At 47.1% G+C, this 18,201-nt stretch overlaps 3 protein-coding genes across 3 annotated transcripts; 1 reads left to right on the top strand and 2 right to left on the bottom strand.

Annotated features, from left to right (window-relative positions):
• Window positions 1-663: 663 nt before the first annotated feature.
• tpk2 (thiamin pyrophosphokinase 2) lies at window positions 664-5,268 on the bottom strand. Its single transcript, XM_070840010.1, has 9 exons — window positions 5,071-5,268; window positions 4,746-4,987; window positions 4,206-4,269; window positions 3,990-4,120; window positions 2,917-3,035; window positions 1,434-1,566; window positions 1,267-1,363; window positions 1,100-1,171; window positions 664-1,002 (listed from the first exon to the last, which is right to left on the bottom strand). Exons 1-8 carry the CDS (start codon window positions 5,138-5,140, stop codon window positions 1,125-1,127), a joined length of 903 nt encoding a protein of 300 aa, XP_070696111.1. The 5' UTR covers window positions 5,141-5,268; the 3' UTR covers window positions 664-1,002; window positions 1,100-1,124.
• Window positions 5,269-7,006: 1,738 nt separating this feature from the next.
• On the top strand, window positions 7,007-14,482 carry gmeb2 (glucocorticoid modulatory element binding protein 2). The gene is made up of 10 exons (XM_070839598.1): window positions 7,007-7,244; window positions 7,746-7,903; window positions 7,986-8,071; window positions 8,830-8,954; window positions 9,057-9,160; window positions 10,292-10,449; window positions 12,085-12,153; window positions 12,271-12,408; window positions 13,041-13,163; window positions 13,282-14,482. Exons 2-10 carry the CDS (start codon window positions 7,761-7,763, stop codon window positions 13,914-13,916), a joined length of 1,581 nt encoding a protein of 526 aa, XP_070695699.1. The 5' UTR covers window positions 7,007-7,244; window positions 7,746-7,760; the 3' UTR covers window positions 13,917-14,482.
• Window positions 14,483-15,383: 901 nt separating this feature from the next.
• pdyn (prodynorphin) lies at window positions 15,384-16,888 on the bottom strand. Its single transcript, XM_070840148.1, has 3 exons — window positions 16,816-16,888; window positions 16,352-16,488; window positions 15,384-16,104 (listed from the first exon to the last, which is right to left on the bottom strand). Exons 2-3 carry the CDS (start codon window positions 16,472-16,474, stop codon window positions 15,541-15,543), a joined length of 687 nt encoding a protein of 228 aa, XP_070696249.1. The 5' UTR covers window positions 16,475-16,488; window positions 16,816-16,888; the 3' UTR covers window positions 15,384-15,540.
• Window positions 16,889-18,201: the final 1,313 nt, after the last annotated feature.

The following is an 18,201-nucleotide window of genomic DNA, read 5'->3' as shown; positions in this document are numbered from 1 at the left end:
TCTACATCTACCTGGAACTGCTTTTAGTCTACATTTCCAATCATCACACCAGAGACCAGTTCATTCCAAGTCATCTCAAAGGACACAGGACAAGGCAAGAGCACCGCCCTCAGACAGGCATATCCAAATCTACATTATGACCTGGGTCATAATCATGGTTACCGTCACAGAGCACCAGACACATCATGTGATCCTCCTAAAACAGTGAGGTCGAATCAGTGCAGTGCTCCTTTCCTCTTCTCCAGCCAGCTTCACATCTCTCATGTCTCCTCTGTGCTCTTCTCCAGTTTTGGGACTTTGATTCCAGTAATGATGTTAATATTGTATTCATGATAATGTTAATAATGCAGTGTGTATGTGCAGCATCAGTCACACGGAGTTGCTACATAAACTAGTCCTGCATTTTCATAACGTGCATATTTTAATTTAATTTAATCCCCCACTATCACTGTGTGGGCCTCAAACATCTGTCCAAGGCTCCAGCCTGTCCGTCCTTGGGAGCTGGATCTCTCCTTCACTGTGGTGCTCCCGGAGGTTTCTCTTTTCCCACTGGGTTTTTGGAGTTTTTCCTTCCCGAAGAAGGAGGGTCATAAAGGGCAGGTGATGCCTCGGACTGATCCACCGGACTGATCCATTGGCCTCATTGACTGCTGGACTCTTTATTAGATTGTTTGTTCTCTTACACTTGTTTATTTCACTGAACTTTGTAAAGCACTGTGAGACACTCTGTTGTGATATTGGGCTATACAAAATAAATTGAATTGAATTGAAACATGCCTAAAAGGACAGAATGAGAAGTCGGAGCAGGATGAGTTACTGGAAGGAGCCTTGATGGGGAACAAACCTGGGCCTCGTCCTCAAAGAACTGAGGGAGTTTAGTAAAGTACTGGACAGTTTGTACAGTCTGAGGTCTATCTTTGCACAACCATCAGTCCCAAATCCAGCACCTAGTGCATGTGTCAGCATGTGAAGCGCTCCCCTCGGCTCAGTTTCAGCCTCCAGCTGCCATCAGAGAAAAAAACAAACACACCACACATCATTTGTCATCTGCTGGGATAAAGAGATGTAACACACAGCATGTGGTGTGTGGGCTTCTTACAGTGGGCTCAGTCCTCATCCTGACTCTATAATGTCTGATGGAGCCCGGCCACGAGTTCCTGATAGTGTGGCTCTGAAATGAGACGCATACAGTCAACACAAGACTTCTTTTACAAAAAGAACTGCTGTACCTCAATGATGCCATCACTGATTTCAGCAGCCACAAACCTGCGTCTGGCTCAATAACCGAGTGTCTAATGAGGAAGTCTAAGGCCACCATAGCAGAGTTGGGTTTGAAGTCATCAGTGGCCAGCAGCTCCTTCACCTGAAAGCAACCACATGCTTTTAATGTTGGCCCTGTTATTTCATATTCACTCTATATCTGAAATACTGACCTTATCTATGGGCAGGAGGTAGAAGTCTTGCACCTCTCCATCCCCTACTCTGGGTCTGAACTCCACAGGAAGCTCCAAATCAAAGGCAAACTGAGTCTCTGCAAACACTCCCTCCTCATCCTCGTACGTGTAGCTAGAAAACACATTGAAGCAAATTGTTATTTCACTAAAATATTCAAACCGCTTTCTTGGTTTCATGACAGCAAGCAGACAGAAGGACGCTGCCCATGAAGGTGGTGCTTTAGAAAACAAAACTGTGGTGCTGTTCCCTTGAAGGGGCCGGAGGTGAAACCCTGTGGAGGTGTCATGTAAGCAAACATTTCATTTACATTCAGTGTTTCTCACTAACATGCATTGTTTGTATCCTTCAGGTAAATTATAAAACATTTGGAACAAGTGGAACTCTTGTGCAGCATGCTCTGGCTGAGCTGTGGAGCGGTAAAGACACAGAAACTCTGGGAGATACTGATGTTTGAGTGGTGGCTCACATGAAAAACAATGAAGGTGGGGCCAATCAGACACCTCCCTGATGGTACTGATGATGGCTCAGTATCTGCCTGTATTTCTCAACTCTGACCTAATCCACAAGTCCACTTGCAGAAATGCAGCTCCAAACTTGCAGAGAACCTCCACCAGCTTCACTGCTGCCTGCTGACACTCATTAGTGTTCTGCTCTGCAGCCCTTCGGTGAACAAACTGCCTTCTGCTACAGCCAAACATTTCAGACCACTTGTGGCTGGACTTCTGTGGACTAGATGATGTAGATGGTGCATCTGGTCCCACTGGTCTCTGCAGGTTCTGAGCTGATGGCTGCTGGACGTCTTCCTGTTTCTAAGGGGAGTAAACATAATGTGTCTTTCATCTGCTGCACTAAGTTCCCTTGCCTGATCACTGTGTCTACGGTTGATCACCGTTGCCCGTTTCTTTGTGCTTCTTCAGAAGAGCCTGAACAGCACATCTTGAAACCCCGGTCTGCTCTGAAGTCTCTGCCTGGGGGAGACCTTGCTGATGCAGTAGAAACACCTGGTGTCTTGTTGCTGTGTTCAGTCTGAACATGATGACCTGAGACATCAAACTGTCTTCACCAGCTTCACCTTGGTAGCAGTTTGGTTGTTCCTCCCCCAGTTTTAATCCTCCTGCAGCTGTTTCTGTTTCAGCTAACGAGTTGTGTGTGTTTCCACCTACACCTGAAACTGATGCTCATGAGCAGCTGTTTGGTATAACTGGTCAATCATACATCTGAATATGATGCTACAAAACCTGGAAGAACTGATGCTGTTCTGAAGGCAAAGGGAGGTCACAGCAAATATTGATTTGATTTAGATTTTTCTTCTGTTTGCATTTTGTAAATCGATAAAAATAAACAAAATCGTATATTTATGAAATCATTCTTACTTTACAGCATTTCTTCACACCTGCCTGAGACTTTTGCCCAGCACTGTATGAGAGACTCCTTTTAGACGAGTGGTGATGTGACGCTCACCTTATTGTGCTTACAGGACGAGCCTTCTCAGCAATGGCTGCTGGGATACATGCTTCCTCCTGACATTCTTTGACCGCAGTGTGTTTGATGCCGACACCAGCAGCCAGACCACCTGCTGCCTTCAACAACACAAAACATCATTAACGATTCGTGCAACTCTGAATTTGAAGAATTTTGAATCTGAAATGTTGAACTATTCCTTTAATTTTCATGCAGCATCATAGGGATGGGAATTTAGGCTCTTTTTTAGAGATCCGGTTCTTTTGGCTCCCAAGTGGCTCCTCAGATTTTTTTTTTGTTGCTTCAATAAATTTATTACCAAATTATGTGTAGTCTGAACTCTGCCCTCGAACTATCAATTATATTAAAATGTGTCCAGATTTTACTACATTTTCTGTCGCTCATGTTTCTCACCTGTCCTGCCTGCAGTCTCTGACTATAGCCGCGTTTCCACCGGCTCGACTTGGCCCTACTCGACTCGACTCGGTACGGTTGTGTTTCCATTACACCAGGTACCACCTCAAATGTGGGCGGGGTCGCCATAGCAAGGCGGGGCGAAACCAAGCACAGGAACGCCGCCACCTCTTCATTAGACCACGGTGTTGGTTTATGTGAAGACATTTTTTCACGTTTACACCTGGTCGCCGTTGCAAGTGTTTTAAAAATGGCGGGTTTGATTCTTGTGAACGAGTCGCTCTCGTGACTCATCCAGTGACACGATTCCCTGGCCAATCAGCGGCCTGCAGTCTGGTGACGTCGCCTTCACAGCTTGACTCAGCTCGCTTGGAACCCCGGCCAGGAGGCACTAAAATAGTACCTGGTACCAGGTACTAGGGCCGGTGGAAACGCTACCTAAAGCGTACCGAGTCGAGTCGAGTAGGGCCAAGTCGAGCCGGTGACTGTGTGTCTGTAACCTCCCCCCTCCCCCAAACAAATCGGCTCCCGTCCTTCACTTCAAAGAGCCGGCTCTAAGAACCGGATCGTTGGCGACCGACACATCACTACAGCATCGCTGCTTGCTGAATCTACTATGGCAGCATGTCTAGACAGTGTCAGCTGCAGTCTGTGCTCACCACATTGTCCAGTAGACCAGGGTACGTCTGCTTGGTCGGGGAGCGCCGTGCCAGCCACATGCTGACCTCCCCACCGTCACCGACAGTGTAGCCGTTGATATGGACTCCGTACCGCGTCACTCCAAAGAGACCTGCGGTGTAGAATACAATAATACTGAACAACAGAATGATCATCACTGATCGTTGGCGGAGCTGCCACTGTGTGCCAAAACTTACTGGTAGCTGCTCTTTCCATCCACATCAGAGGAGGGTCCGAGAATTTGGGCATCACGCTGTATTTCTGGAAGATGAGAGTGCTTCAGAATCACTGTGATCCACGTAGTGATGGGTTACGTGGAGTTAGTCAGAGCATGTCGGGTCATTTTAGTGTGTGTGTGTGTGTGTGTGTGTGTGTGTTTCAAGAGTCTTTATATATCTGTTCCAGACTGAAACAAATAAAATAGAAATAATCTTCCTTTCTTGCCATCTTCCTGGCCTTTGACCTGCACCGCTGCTGGTAGACGTCCTGCAGGTTGGGGACGGTGGTTCTGATGGTGCGTCCTCCTCAGGGCCAAGAAGTCCTGCTTGGTGCTGCTGCCCATCCAGGTGGTGATGCTCCAGGCCAGAACGCTCCCGATGGTGCAGGTGTAAAAGTTCCTGAGCACATTGCCACTGATCCTGAGTGGTTGGTAGCTCAGGTGTGTGTGCGTGTGTGTGTGTGTGTGTGTGTGTGTGTGTGTGTGTGTGTGTGTGTGTGTGTGTGTGTGTGTGTCTCACCTCATCTCTCCATCCCCTGAGGCAGGTGTGGGAGTCCTCCTGCCTCACAGCCTGTAGGACGGCGTCCACCGCCTCAGACCGCCTCCTGTATGAGTCCAGGCTGGGACAGAGGGACACAGCGCCGCCGCGTGGCGGACTGAACACTTCCGGGTACCTGCTCAGCAGCGGCGCCACGCGGGGAGGAACCCAGCCCACCTGCGCCCCGTCTATCTCAAACCGAAGGCAGCTCGCGCGACATGAGCCTGAGGAAACAAGTTGGACGTGGTTACTTTAACACCTTCCACAGCATCGAGTACATGTTGTTCTGTTAGAGTCACTCATCTACCTGGTGAATAAAAGTTATTCATTCGGAGAAGGAGATGGCGGATTCTTTCTGACCAGGAAGCGTTGGCCATTTTAAATCCCACTGTGTAAACAAGCGTTTCTCATGCACCACTAAAGTCAGTGACTGTACACATACACCTGTATTCACTCTACACGTGACCAGAGGACAGAGGAGATGGATCTTTAACCGGCTCGGATCAAAACATCCTGTCCGACACTACTGCGCCTGCGCACTCTGGTGATGTGTCGGTCGCGAACGATCCGGTTCTTAGAGCCAGCTCCTGATCGGGAGCCGATTTGTTTGTTTTTCTCGTCTTTTTTCTGTTAAAGCCGCACGTGATTGGTCAAGATGTGGTGGTGTCTGTGTGTCCACACTGAGCAGGAGGGGGAGGTTACAGACACACAGTGCAGTGAGCACACAAACTGGGTTGAGGGAGAGACGAGAGAGCATTGCTACATATGCCACGTTTCCACTAGCACTACTCGGCTCTACTCGGCTCGACTCGGCACGGTTTGGTTGTGTTTCCATTACAGAAGCATACCACTTCAAAGTGGGCGGGGTCGTCATAGCAAGGCGGGCCGAAACTCCGGTAGCGTAATTTGTATACGGCACAAACAAACACAACTAAGGACCTGGAGCGTTTGGTTTGTGTGGATCCGTTTACCTCGTTCACAGAAATAATGAAAACGCTCGGTCTCTGTTTCCGGGGTTTTAAAAAACGGCGGGTTTGATTCTTGTGATCGAGTCGCTCTCATGACTCATCAAGTGACGCTGCTCCCTGGCCAATCAGTGGCCTGCAGTCTGGTGACGTCGCATTGTCAGCTCGACTCAGCTCGCTTGGAACCCGGCAGAGGAGGTACTAAAATAGTACCTGGTACCAGGTACTAGCGCTGGTGGAAAAGTCGTGTCGAGCCGAGAACTGCTGGTGGAAACGCAGCTATAGTCAGAGACTACAAGCAGGACAGGTGAGAAACATGAGCGACAGAAAACGTAGTGAAATTTGGACACATTTTAATATAATTGATAGTTCGAGGGCAGAGTGCAGACTTTGCTAAATTAAAACTTCATATCGGGCTCCACAAACAACCTGCACAGACATGTGTGTACTGTTCACCATCAATTCAGTTAGAGGAGAAAAGACAAGCAAGGGAAGCTGCTGTTAATGAAGGTGCCAGTGTGTCTACTGCTCCTACAATGTCTACAGCATCATCCAGGACAACAGCACAGCCACCAAGACCTGCAGCCCAGAGCTCTATGACCCCAGTTAAACTAAATAATTTAAAACTGATAAAGCAATATAAACAATAACTATTCTATATAATGTGTTTTTTACATTAGTAATTCATTTTACACATAATTTGGTAATACATTTATTGAAGCAACAAAAAAATCTGAGGAGCCACTTGGGAGCCGAAAGAGTCGGCTCTTTTTAGGGAGCCGAGCCAAAAGAGCCGGCTCTCTAAAAAGAGCCAAAATTCCCATCACTATCATCCAGGACAACAGCACAGACACCAAGACCTACAGCTGAGAGCTCTATGACCCCAGTAAAACTAAATAATTTAAAATTAATGAAGCAATATAAACAATAAATACTCTATATAATGTGTTTTTTACATTAGTAATTCATTTTACACATAATTTGGTAATACATTTATTGAAGCAACAAAAAAAACTGAGGAGCCACTTGGGAGCCAAAAGAACCGGATCTCTAAAAAGAGCCGAAATTCCCATCACTACGACACAGCGGCGACTCTACTGCGCCTGCGCACTCCCTTCCTCCGCGGCCCGCTGTTCTCCTTTTCTACAGTAGGCGGCGACCTTTTCCTGCTAATGGTGGTTTACGACCCGCGAATGAATCCACAGAAGAAGAAGCTGCAGCACAGCGCATTCACGTAGTCTTGTCAAGATGATATTAAACGTTTCTCACTAGTCGTTTCCAAAATGTCTAAGAGTTGGACGGCTGTGTTGTGCGAGAAGCGTTAAAGGAGACAAAGTCCGGCGGCGCCATGAGTGTGTGAGCGGCCTCCTCTTAGCTGGCGCGCGGGAGTAACTCCAAACAAAGCTACCGTTAGCTAGCGGCCATCCTGTCCGGCTAGCGGCCACACAGTCCCGCTGCTCCCCACCGGACCAGGCAGCATTAATCAGCCAGCGGCTCTCCAGGTGGGGGCCGAAAGGTAAGACTCCTCCAGCGCTTCGTCTTCAAGCCTGCGCGTTACCTGTAAAGTCTGAGCACGTTCACAACTCTGTGACTAGTTCAAATCGATCTCGGTGTGTAAATACAACGCTCTTAATTAAAGCCACCACGATCTACCCGGCATTCACAAGCCGGGTATCCTCTCCAGTAAACACAGTGTTCACACAGGATCCTTCCGGCTTCTGTCACCGTTGACTGCGGATGCTAAGCTAGCAGTTAGCACCCAGGATGCTGTTTGAGAGTGAACATGATGGCTCCCTGGTGTTGTTTTGTCTTTGTAAAGCTATTGTTGCCACTAATTCGTGTCTGAACAGATGAAACATCTGTATTTTACATTTGCCTCTTAGTATAACCATGTTTTGGCCAGTTCATATCACCAGGAACCTCCTTTTCTTGTAATTACTCAAGCAGCTCCAGTGTTGCACAGTAATGGTACTAGAATGATGAACAGCTGTCTTCCCTCCCTGCTGTCCTGCTGCAGCTCCATCTTCCCTCCATGGCTTCCTCGGAGGTCAGCATGCCGGAGATGAGCGAGGTTGTGATCGTCACCATCCCGGACACGGTGAGCGAGGACCTCCCCTCTGTGGTGGAGGAGGACAAGGCGGTGCTGGTGACCGCAGAGCTCACCCCCTCACCAGGGTAAAGGATGCACACCACTGTTCAGGATGCTGTCCCTTTGTTCCGTTTGCTAAATTGAAACTCAAACTGTGGTTTATCTCAGGACGGACGTCCTCACAGTAGCACCGGTGGAGGCTGAGGCTGAGTCCAGCAGTGCAGAGTCCATGTCTAAGGAGGAGGCAGTCATTGGTAATCAATCTTTATTTATATAGCGCCAATTCACAACAGCGTTATCTCAAGAGCAGGTCTAGACCAAACTCTTTAATTAGAGAGAGACACAACGATTCATGAATCCAACATGAAGGATTCAAGAATTCCCACATGAGCAGCATCAGATATTAATGTCATTGGTAATGTGACCTGCAGGACTTTTTGAACTACATTTTGTAAAAATGTTAACATTTTGCTCATTGCATCACTTGGTTGCATGTTTTCCCTTTATCAGACTGCTGTTTACAAGGTAAAGAATGAACTGTCACGCTCAACCTATTGTGAGGGATGAAAAAGAAGATGTACTTTATTAATCCCACTTTTGGAGAATTTATGTGTTTTTCTTTCTTTTTTTTAACTGAATACACAAACACACACACACATTCAATTCAATTCAATTTATTTTGTATAGCCCAATATCACAACAGAGTGTCTCACAGTGCTTTACAAGGTTCACTGAAATAAACAAGTGTAAGCGAACAAACAACCTAATAAAGAGTCCAGCAGTCGATGAGGCCGATGGATCAGTCCGGTGGATCACATACATGCACACACACATGACAATAGACATGCAATGTTGTGGACAGATGTCAGAGTGATGTGCTACCACATAGTCGGTGCTCCAAGCAGTTAGAGGTTTGGTGCCCAACACTCTGTACCAACTAGTCTGTGCCCCCCACGAAAGAAATAAAGGAACTGGTGCAGTCGTGAAGGTGTTTGTGTGTGTGTCTCTGCAGTGAAGTTAACTGAGGAGGTGGACGTGGAGGCTGATGTTTTCTACCCAATCACCTGTGGAGATGCCAAAGCTACGCTGGTCTGGAAGAAATTTGTCTGCCCTGGAATTAATGTGAAATGTGTCCAGGTACCCAGGTCGTTTTGAAATAATGGAGCCGTGTAAAATGTGATGTCTCATTTAAGTGGACGATCAACGGCTCATGACAGTTTTTCTTTCCTCTCTGATTAGTTCAACGAGCAGCTCATCAGCCCAAAGGAGTTTGTGTGTTTAGCAGGGAAATCCACTCTGAAGGACTGGAAGAGAGCCATCCGCCTTAACGGCACCATGCTCAGGTCTGGACCCCTCAAATACTCAGCGTGTACTTTACTCCAGCAGACCCTTTTAACTATCGCTGTGATTAAAATATTTAAACAGGTTTTCCACATGTGATCATTTGGCATAAATGATGCAGAATTTGACCAACCCAAGCTCTTAGAGCCGATGATGGAGCTGTAGGTGTGTGGAGCCTGTGAATTATTGGGATTTCTGTGAAAGGCAACACATAGCAGCGTCGCTCTGTACGGGATTAGAACAATATTTTCCACCACTAGCTTCACATGTGGGCTCCAGGAGTGAGGCTAGATTAGATTAGAGACTTCTCTGATCGGTCGTTTTCATTCGGGGACGATGGACCGCTGCAGATGACGTTAGGTGGAACCTAATGTCTCATGTACTACTCTGCTATTTACAGTTCTGATTTATCTTCCCAGTTAGTAAAACAATAATTGTAGAGCTGATTTAACATTGTTATAAAAACAATTTTGGTAAGACTAAGTAATGTTAGAGAGAAGAAAATAAAACAATAATTCTCAAACAAATATAAAGTTGAACTCCAACTTGCCACAAGTTATAAATGTGGGATTATTATTGTAATGCTAATAACAATCTCTGTCTACACTGTACTAACATTAGCTTCCAGAAGCCTTTGGTTAGACCAGACGGGTAAAGTTAAATACAGCTCAGCCAAGTAAAAATGAGCCGTACACAACTGAATGTGCATGAATACAAAGAATGTTGTGTTTAGCATGCAACACTTATCATGCATACCACTGACAGTGTAACGGGCTGTCACACACACAGGACACTCCTCTGAGCTACAGACCACACTGAGATGGCTCTAAATCTATTGGACTTCATGAAAGAAATCTGCGTTATGCTCCTTTTAAAACATAAATATGGCAGGAAATATGGCAGCACTGACCAAGATGGAGGCTTATCATCATTGTTTTGGATTTCAGGGAGAGACAAACAAAACTGAAATGGGATTATATAGGTGACCTGTGATCTCCTCTGCCCTGTAGTGGACTGATATGCCTCAGGATGGCACTGTTCCATCAGACATGGTGGTCAGTAAACACCATGTGTGCAGACTGATGTTGTGTATCATGCCTCCTAAAGACCTTTCATCATATTCCATTTCACAGGAAGATCATGGACTCAGGTGAACTGGACTTCTACCAGCATTCAAAGGTCTGCTCCAACACCTGCCGCAGCACCAAGATAGACCTGGTGGGCACCAAAGCGTCCATTAGCAGTGAGCAGTCCGCTGAACTGGTTCCCGCCACGCCCTCATCAGCTGACTGTAAGCCTCACCGCCTCGGCCACTAGCTCAGGGCAGGATCTGTTACCACATACACCACTTAGACTGCCACTTGAATTAGGGCCGCAGTGGTATGTTGGCAGAAACACGGCAACACATGTTATTAGAACTAAGAGGGTAGTAAACTGATCGACAGTGGGAAACACGGGTTAACAGCATGGCAGCCAGTTTTACAAAATGAGTCTCATCACACATTGACCCACCTGGACCAGGACTGGGGAAGTGTCCTAGATGTTCTCTCTGCTCTGCTCCAGTGCTGAATGCTAACTATTCAGGTTAAATTTATCCTGGCCCAGGTTGCACCCAGGCTCTTCCTCCACTGCTGTCGATGTGACCGCCCTCTTCAGCGACAGCTCTGGAGGAGTACAGCTCATTTCTTCTTCTCTACTGTGATTGATGGTTCGCCACATGATCACAGCTGATTTTGGCACACAGACCTGAGAACTGTAGCAAGGCTGAACATAATTAGGACCCAGCCAGACTCAGGCCTCGGTGTCTAGTGGACTCATGAGGACACCTGGCTTATAGAGCTCATCCATCTTCTATGAAGCTGCACAATATTCATGTTTCCTGGTACCGTCAGAGCCGACTTACTCACAGTTAGCCGGGTTGTGGCCATGATGTTTTAGGGTGAACCCCAAATCTGAAGTCATTTTCAGATGCATTGGCTTTCTTAGAATTCTAGTGAAATAGCGTTGATGAGTGACCAGAGTGTGGACGCCGTGGAAGCACTGCGCAGCACAGTGTGGAACAAATTAACAGCGGTTATAATCCAGGAAGACTCGTGTCTGTGAATGTGTTACCCCAGAGCGTGCTGGTAGGATCCCAACACATCCACCTCCTGTAACTCTAATCACATGGTCAGCGCTTAACCAATGATATAGATGCAGATCAAGGTTTCAACTCTCCTCATTCTTGACTTCATTTCACAATAAGAGCGCGCTGTTACGCAAGATAACTTCGGATTTACAAATCAGCTGTCAGTGAGTTCTACGAACCAAATTAGCTGGATGAGAATGAACAATGATCATTTTAGCCTGACAACATTCAGAATTCCTTTAATAATCCCCAGGGGGACATTGCTTTTTGTTACACACAGCTCCAAAAGAATAAGAATACACTTCAAACACAAAGTAAAATATAAATATATAAAAGTATGAATAAAAAAAAAAAAAAAGATGTATTAAAAATTATTATTACAAATTATTACACAGAGGTAAATTACTGCACCAGGTGAGTCCAGAGTCTTATAATAATAATAATAATAATAATAATAATACCACTACTAATAATACTACTAATAAAAATATATAACAACATGCACAATCATAGTAAGGCACTGTACTATATAATACCAATAATACTACTACCACTACTACTACTACCAACAATAATAATATATAACAACATGTACACTCAGAATGAGATGTGTTATATAATACTACTACTACCAACAATAATATAATAATAATAATAATAATGTGTAAGTGAGAATTAGTTTGGCCTCAGATCGAGTGGCGAGGAAGTGAAACCACCACCAGGTCTGTGCTGTAACCCAGACTGAGTGTCATCGTAGTGATGTGGCTCAGTGTTTGCTGTTCACTGTCTGTGTTGTAGTGAACGGAGCAGCCGCCTCGTTCCCAGATGCGATGGAGGAAACTTCAGAGTGGGTCACAGCCATTGGAGGTGATCAGCAACCTGCATGCACACGGTCACCATCACGTGGAATGAAAGGTGGATTAGAGTTGTGCTTTTTATAATGTGTGTGTGTGTGTGTGTGTGTGTGTGTCTCCGTGTCTCCAGAGGACTCTGTGGCCTTCTGGCGTGCGGTGAAGGAGGCAGGGCTGCTGGAGGAGGTGGTGGAGGACTTTCAGAAGGAGCTGCAGGAGGTGCTGAAGGGGCTGCAGGAAAGAGTGTGTGACCCACCACTACAGGTCAAAGGTCAGAAGCACACACACACACACTAACTTGGGTCAGTTCTGTCAAAACACAAACACGTGGGAGTAACTGAGCCTCAGACATTATTCTTCTAATGCAAGGGGGGTCACACTCAATCAAAGAAGGGGCCAAAATTTAAAACACAGTCAAAGTGACGGGACAAACAGGCTCAACATTTAGTGAAGACTCTAAAAGTGACTCTTTTATTATAGTATATAATCTAATATATATTTGATCCAGAAATATGAATGTAAACAGCCAAACTTCAACAACTTTTCCTCAATAAAATAAACAGAATTTTAAATAACTGTTTTCTTTTTCTGTACTTCTCCTGCTGTAGTGTCGTCTTATATTTATATTCTTTAATTATGGACACATCAGCTCCACAAACAAGACACACAGTTGGTTGCGTCGACACCTGTACTCAGAGCTGTCCAGCTTCCCACTTGTGACTGGATCGTAAAAAGAGGCGTGTTAATGCAGCAGGGCCGGAGGTGACATCGCTGGAGGACGTTTATCAGACTCATTCCTCCTCCAAACGCAGACTGACTGGTTACTGTTAACTTGGTGGAGTTGCCCTTTAATGTTTAACACGGCTGTGTTCCATTGGACATGAATCGTTTGCTGTTTTTCAGATGCTGTTTTGCTCAACAACATAGTGCAGAACTTTGGGATGTTGGACCTAGTGAAGAAGGTTCTGGCCAGTCATAAGAGCCAGATGGACCGGTACAGAGAGCAGTACACTCGCAGTCTTGCCGGTCAGTACAACAATCTTGAACAGTCTTCACATTCAGGATATGAAGTGTGTGCGTAGCTCTAGAGAAGTGACTGAAGGGCTTCATGTAAATCTCAGTGAAGCGTTGTGTCCTCCTGCAGCTCTGGAGCAGCAGTGTGACGAGCACAGGAAGCGAGCCAAGGAGCTAAAGAGTAAATCCCAGCACCTCAACAACGTCCTGATGACCCTCACCCCGGTCCCCGCGCCCCCCGCGCCAAAGCGACCCCGGCTGACCCGCGCCGTCTCCGGCCCGGCCTCGGTCAACGCCGCCCCCACCCAGATCACTCTACCTCTCAACCAGCTGGCAGGCCTGCCGCTGGGGAAGGTGCTGACCGTGGCGGGGGCCCAGGCCGGCGCCAACTTGGGCGGCTACACCATCCTGACGTCCTCGCTCTCGGGGTCGGAGCTGGCAGCCGACACCTCTAACCTGACCGTGCTGTCCACGGCGGCGGGTCAGGAGGGCGCGGCCGGCGCCAGCAGCTCCGCGGCCTCCACGGCCTTCGTTAAGGTGGTCGGGCCTCAGTTCCAGCTGGTGACACTGCCGGCCGCGCTGCAAAGCTTGGCCACCGCGCACGGCACCGCCGTCCAACAGCAGGTCGGCGGCATCAGTGTGGTGGACGCCACGGCGACCACTACAGACGATTCACAGGAGGAAGGCCAGGCCGATGGTGATGACGAAGGTCAGCCGGAGCAGGCCAAAGAGGAAGACGGGGAGCAGCCAGCTGAGCAGCAGTGAGACAAAGGCCAGCTGTTCTCTCCCCCGTCTCCCAGCCTGTCATCACCCTCATCCATTAGTTTGGACCCTGGATCTACTGTGACGATCAGCACAGGTCATTTCATTCATCGTGTTCGTTTGTCATTTAACACAAGGCGGTCCTTCCTCGTAGGTGTTCGACTTTCAACATGTGGATTTCAGCAATGATTTTACTGTAAATACGTATTTGTAAGGAATATATTTGATACAGCTGTTTTTCTGTAGGGATTTATTCCATGTTGGCTGGAGAAAGAAGAATTGTTCACTTCGGTAATAAATGCTCAGTTTTCAAGAATAAATTGTGCATCAGTCCATCTTCTCCACGTGAACGTCCTCATCTGAGAGCGACTGCTGTGAACACAGAGCGACCGAGCTCAGCTTTGTTAACGAGGACAAAAAGATTCTAATTTGACAAGAAAAATGTAAATCCAGGTCCACTTACTAGTTTTTCCCTGAACTTTATACTGCATCTCACTGTCTTCATCAAAAGGAGTTGACACAGTTGTCACCTAAGCTGTCGTCACACGACAATTCTTGGTTTATCAAGTTCTAAATGAAGTGTAATGATAAAAGGGGATAAAGGAATAAATAAGATAATAATAAAGTGTTGCCAGGTCCATTTTAAACATCAAGCACATATTGATACCAACATTTCCCCTGTAGAGAGTACGTCAGTGTTGGAGGGGCGACGGGACGTCTTCATCCTGTGAGTCGATGTTGTGCTTTACTTCTTTATTCCCTCCTATAATCCAGCACATCTTCAGTTTATGTTTGGGGCCTCTGGGGGTTTGATCATGTGACAGTTTAGTAACCTGAATGACTTTTTGTTTTTGTCCACAAGATGGAGCAGCAGTGCCGCAGCTCTGCAGCTCCCCTGTGTTCCTGCTGCAGTCACATCAGAGGCTCCAGCCTTCACTCCCCCCCCCACCAGCCTTCACCTCCAGAAAACTGTCTGTCTGACTGTTTGCACGTCACTTTGATCGGTTCCATCTCTTTAGCCTGATGGACACCAACCAAAGAGAAAACTTTTATTCTGGCTTTGGACTTTTTTCTGGTGAAAAACTGTATAAAAGAAATGAACAAAAAAAAAAACTCCCTCTCACCTTTTAGGAAAACCGGAATAACCATACCATACCATACCATACCATACCATGCACACCACTGATTCTGACTGTACCTGCAGCTCACAGTGATTCACCGAACTGCATTAGTCCCTAAAGAGAAATACTCGTTTGTGATGATAAAATCAGGATAAACTCTCTCAGGCTTCAGCTCCGGAGGAAGCTTGGATTTAAATGTGTTTCAAATGGCTCAGTGTTGATGGTGTCTGCAGAATGTGCTCTTGATATCTCAGTAGTAAAAGGAGATCCGCTGTGAGGCAGAAAGCAGCCGCACTAGGAGGAGCTCCTTCGTTTGACAGACGAGAAAGTGGTTTTATTGATGGTTTTATTAAACAAGCATCATTTATTGAACGACAGACGATGTCAATAACACAGAGATGAGGGTTGTTGGCTATAAGCAACAGGCAGGCATATATGACATTTTGGATAAATGGTGGCATTTAGTGACCCTGCATAAGTTCTAGTTTCCTCCTGCAGCAGGTGGCCTATAGGCTCGGCTCATCGTAGTAATAGGGCTCCTCGGCTGAGCGCACTGACACCTTGAAGTGGCGGCGCAGAAAGCCTCCGTACCGCTTGTCCCACTTCAGGTTATTCAACTTTGGTCGGATCCTCCTCATGAAGCCTCCGTAGCGCTTCTGCAGCTCCTCGGGCTCCTCGGGCTCCTGGCTCTCCTGCTCCGCGGAACTACTCCGCTTTGTCTTGGGGCCGAATTTGCGTAAAAAGCCGCCGTAACGTTTAACATAACTACGGAGCATCTGATCATCCTGATCCTCCGGCGCGTCGACACTTCTCTCCTCCAGCCTCTTCAGCAAGTCCTCGTATTTCTTGTGCAGCGCTCCTGTCTTAACGATGTAATTGTCGCGCCACGGGGGGGTGTAGATTTTGTTCTTGTTCTTGTCGATCCTCTTGATGAAGCCGCCGTAGCGTTTGACCAGGTTTGCCTGTTGCAGGCTCTCCTCCTCCTCCTCCGCCTCGTCCTGGCTGAAGTCCGCCAGCCTCAAAGCCTGGCCGCAGCTCTCCAGCTGCCCCTCACACTCCGCGCCGCACGACTGCAGGACACACAGACAGACAGAAGACACCTGGGCTGTTAGCACGAGGAGGCTGAACACCTGAGACCATCTGAACCCTGACATGCGCCACAGCAAACTATCTGCTGGTCCAGAGCTTCACTCAATCCACTCACACCTCAGATGTCAAGTCTTTACGCACAGGCTGTTCAACATCAAGCATCATCTAGCATGACTTTATTTATTTTTTTTGCTTTTCTAACTTCTAACTAAAATTCTCCGGTCTTACCAAGCTGCTGAAGGTGGCGTCGGGGCCGAGGATCTGCTGCGCGCATTTCTGACACTGTGAAGAGCAATCTGCTTGGATGGAGGGCGGCAAGCTCAGCATCAGCACCAGGACATACCACTCCATTCTGTACCAGGTCCCTGACACACACACACACACACAAAGAAAAGACAATGCTTGTGAGTCTGGATGCGTTTAGACCCGCTCAGAATTTACCACTTTGGTTTGAAGACTCAAGAAATGAATGAAAAAACTTAATGTGTCCTGATGAACTGACTTCTGTTTGTCAGTTTGTTAGTTAAGTTCAGCAAACACTAAATCACACCCTGCTGATGGAGACCTGCTCCCGGTGCGTAATGGTACAACGGTGCCAAGTCTTTGTTTCTCCATGTTGTTATGTCCTACAGAGAAACGTGAAAAGTCAAACTTCCAGACAGACAATAGAGTACTAAGAGTAGAGTCAGTACCTCAGGAGTTGGACAGACACTTCCAGCCGCGTTAAGACTCGCAGAGGGGCATCCACCATCAAACGGAAACTCGCTGTCCGCCCTCCAACACTTCCCCTGCGCGGCGCGGCGTCTTTCTTTTTATGGCCGGAGCCTTGGTCGTGTCACTGCAGCGCATCAGAGCAGCTTCTGCTGAGGGACCAATGGGAGGGACAGACACTGCGTAAACAATCCCACCGCCTCCCCCCCAACCCCCCCTTCAGGAGTTTTTAACAACGCCCACACAGAGAAGGTATAGGAGCAGCAGCTCAGTTCATCCCATCAGCACACCATCACCATCACCATCACCGTCATCATCATCACCATCATCATCACTCCATCTTTGGGGGGCCTGGATCAAACCCTGGGCTGTAAATCACTCTGGCATCATCTCTCTTTGTTCGGAGATCACTTTGAAATCAGACATGAAGTGAAACCTGACCTGAACAGAAATGAGAAGCTGAGTCTGGATCCACTGGGTCACTAAAACAGACCTCGGCAGCAGTGGTCGAGCCCCCTAAGGGTCACAGCCACAACTTATTCAGGGACTACTGTTGTGCTTCCTCACTATATTTTAATACTTCTATGTTCTCTTAAGAAACTAATTTACTTCTGGGTCAGTTCTGCACCACAAACAAACCGCCACGACCGAGCGCCCACTGCTGCCGGACAACAGCTCTTTTCAGAGAACCACCTGTCAACAAAGAGCCTTTTCCTAACAATTACTTTGACTTTCCCTGCACTGAGTTTTCGGCAACAGTTGAGGCTGTTGCGTGGGGGGCAGGCCTTGCCACGACATGACCAAAAGGGCGTTTGGTGTGCCCGACCTGACTCCTGCTTATAGAGCTCTCTGTGCCTTCTTCTGCGCCCAGCTGAGCCACTGTGGAGGAAAGGAGATCTATCCAAAGGCTGCGAACAACGAGGTACTGACTGACTGTAAGGACAGACAGGAGGGTGGACATCTGTATTAAACATTAAACAACATAGTCTAATCAGCCCAAACATGTCCTAAAATATTCTCACCACAGGAAACGCAGGAGGCCGCTGTTTGTGTAAATTTAACTTTAAGACTTACTTGAAGGGATGTAAGATATGTGACGACATCTTCTTCTTCTAACCCAAACCACGACCTTCTTCATGTCAGTGCTTGGACATTTGCAGGGCGGTTTTGTTTGTGCTGTGACGCCAGTTTTACAATTATTAGTTGGTCATAACATTCTGTCATTCTACGGTACAGTATGAGCTGCTGAGCACTAAAGCTACTGTCACATAATACACACCTCCACCGGTGAACACGTTTGGTGGTTTAAAGTTCAGGAAACATATTGTTTTTGCAGCTGTTTTCAGCTGAACTCTCTGTTTTAGAGC

This window comes from Pempheris klunzingeri, chromosome 11 (assembly GCF_042242105.1).
Source record: "Pempheris klunzingeri isolate RE-2024b chromosome 11, fPemKlu1.hap1, whole genome shotgun sequence".
NCBI classification, from domain to species: domain Eukaryota; kingdom Metazoa; phylum Chordata; class Actinopteri; order Acropomatiformes; family Pempheridae; genus Pempheris; species Pempheris klunzingeri.
The sequence above is the reverse complement of the archived record's forward strand: the minus strand, read 5'-3'. Positions and strand labels throughout refer to the sequence as shown.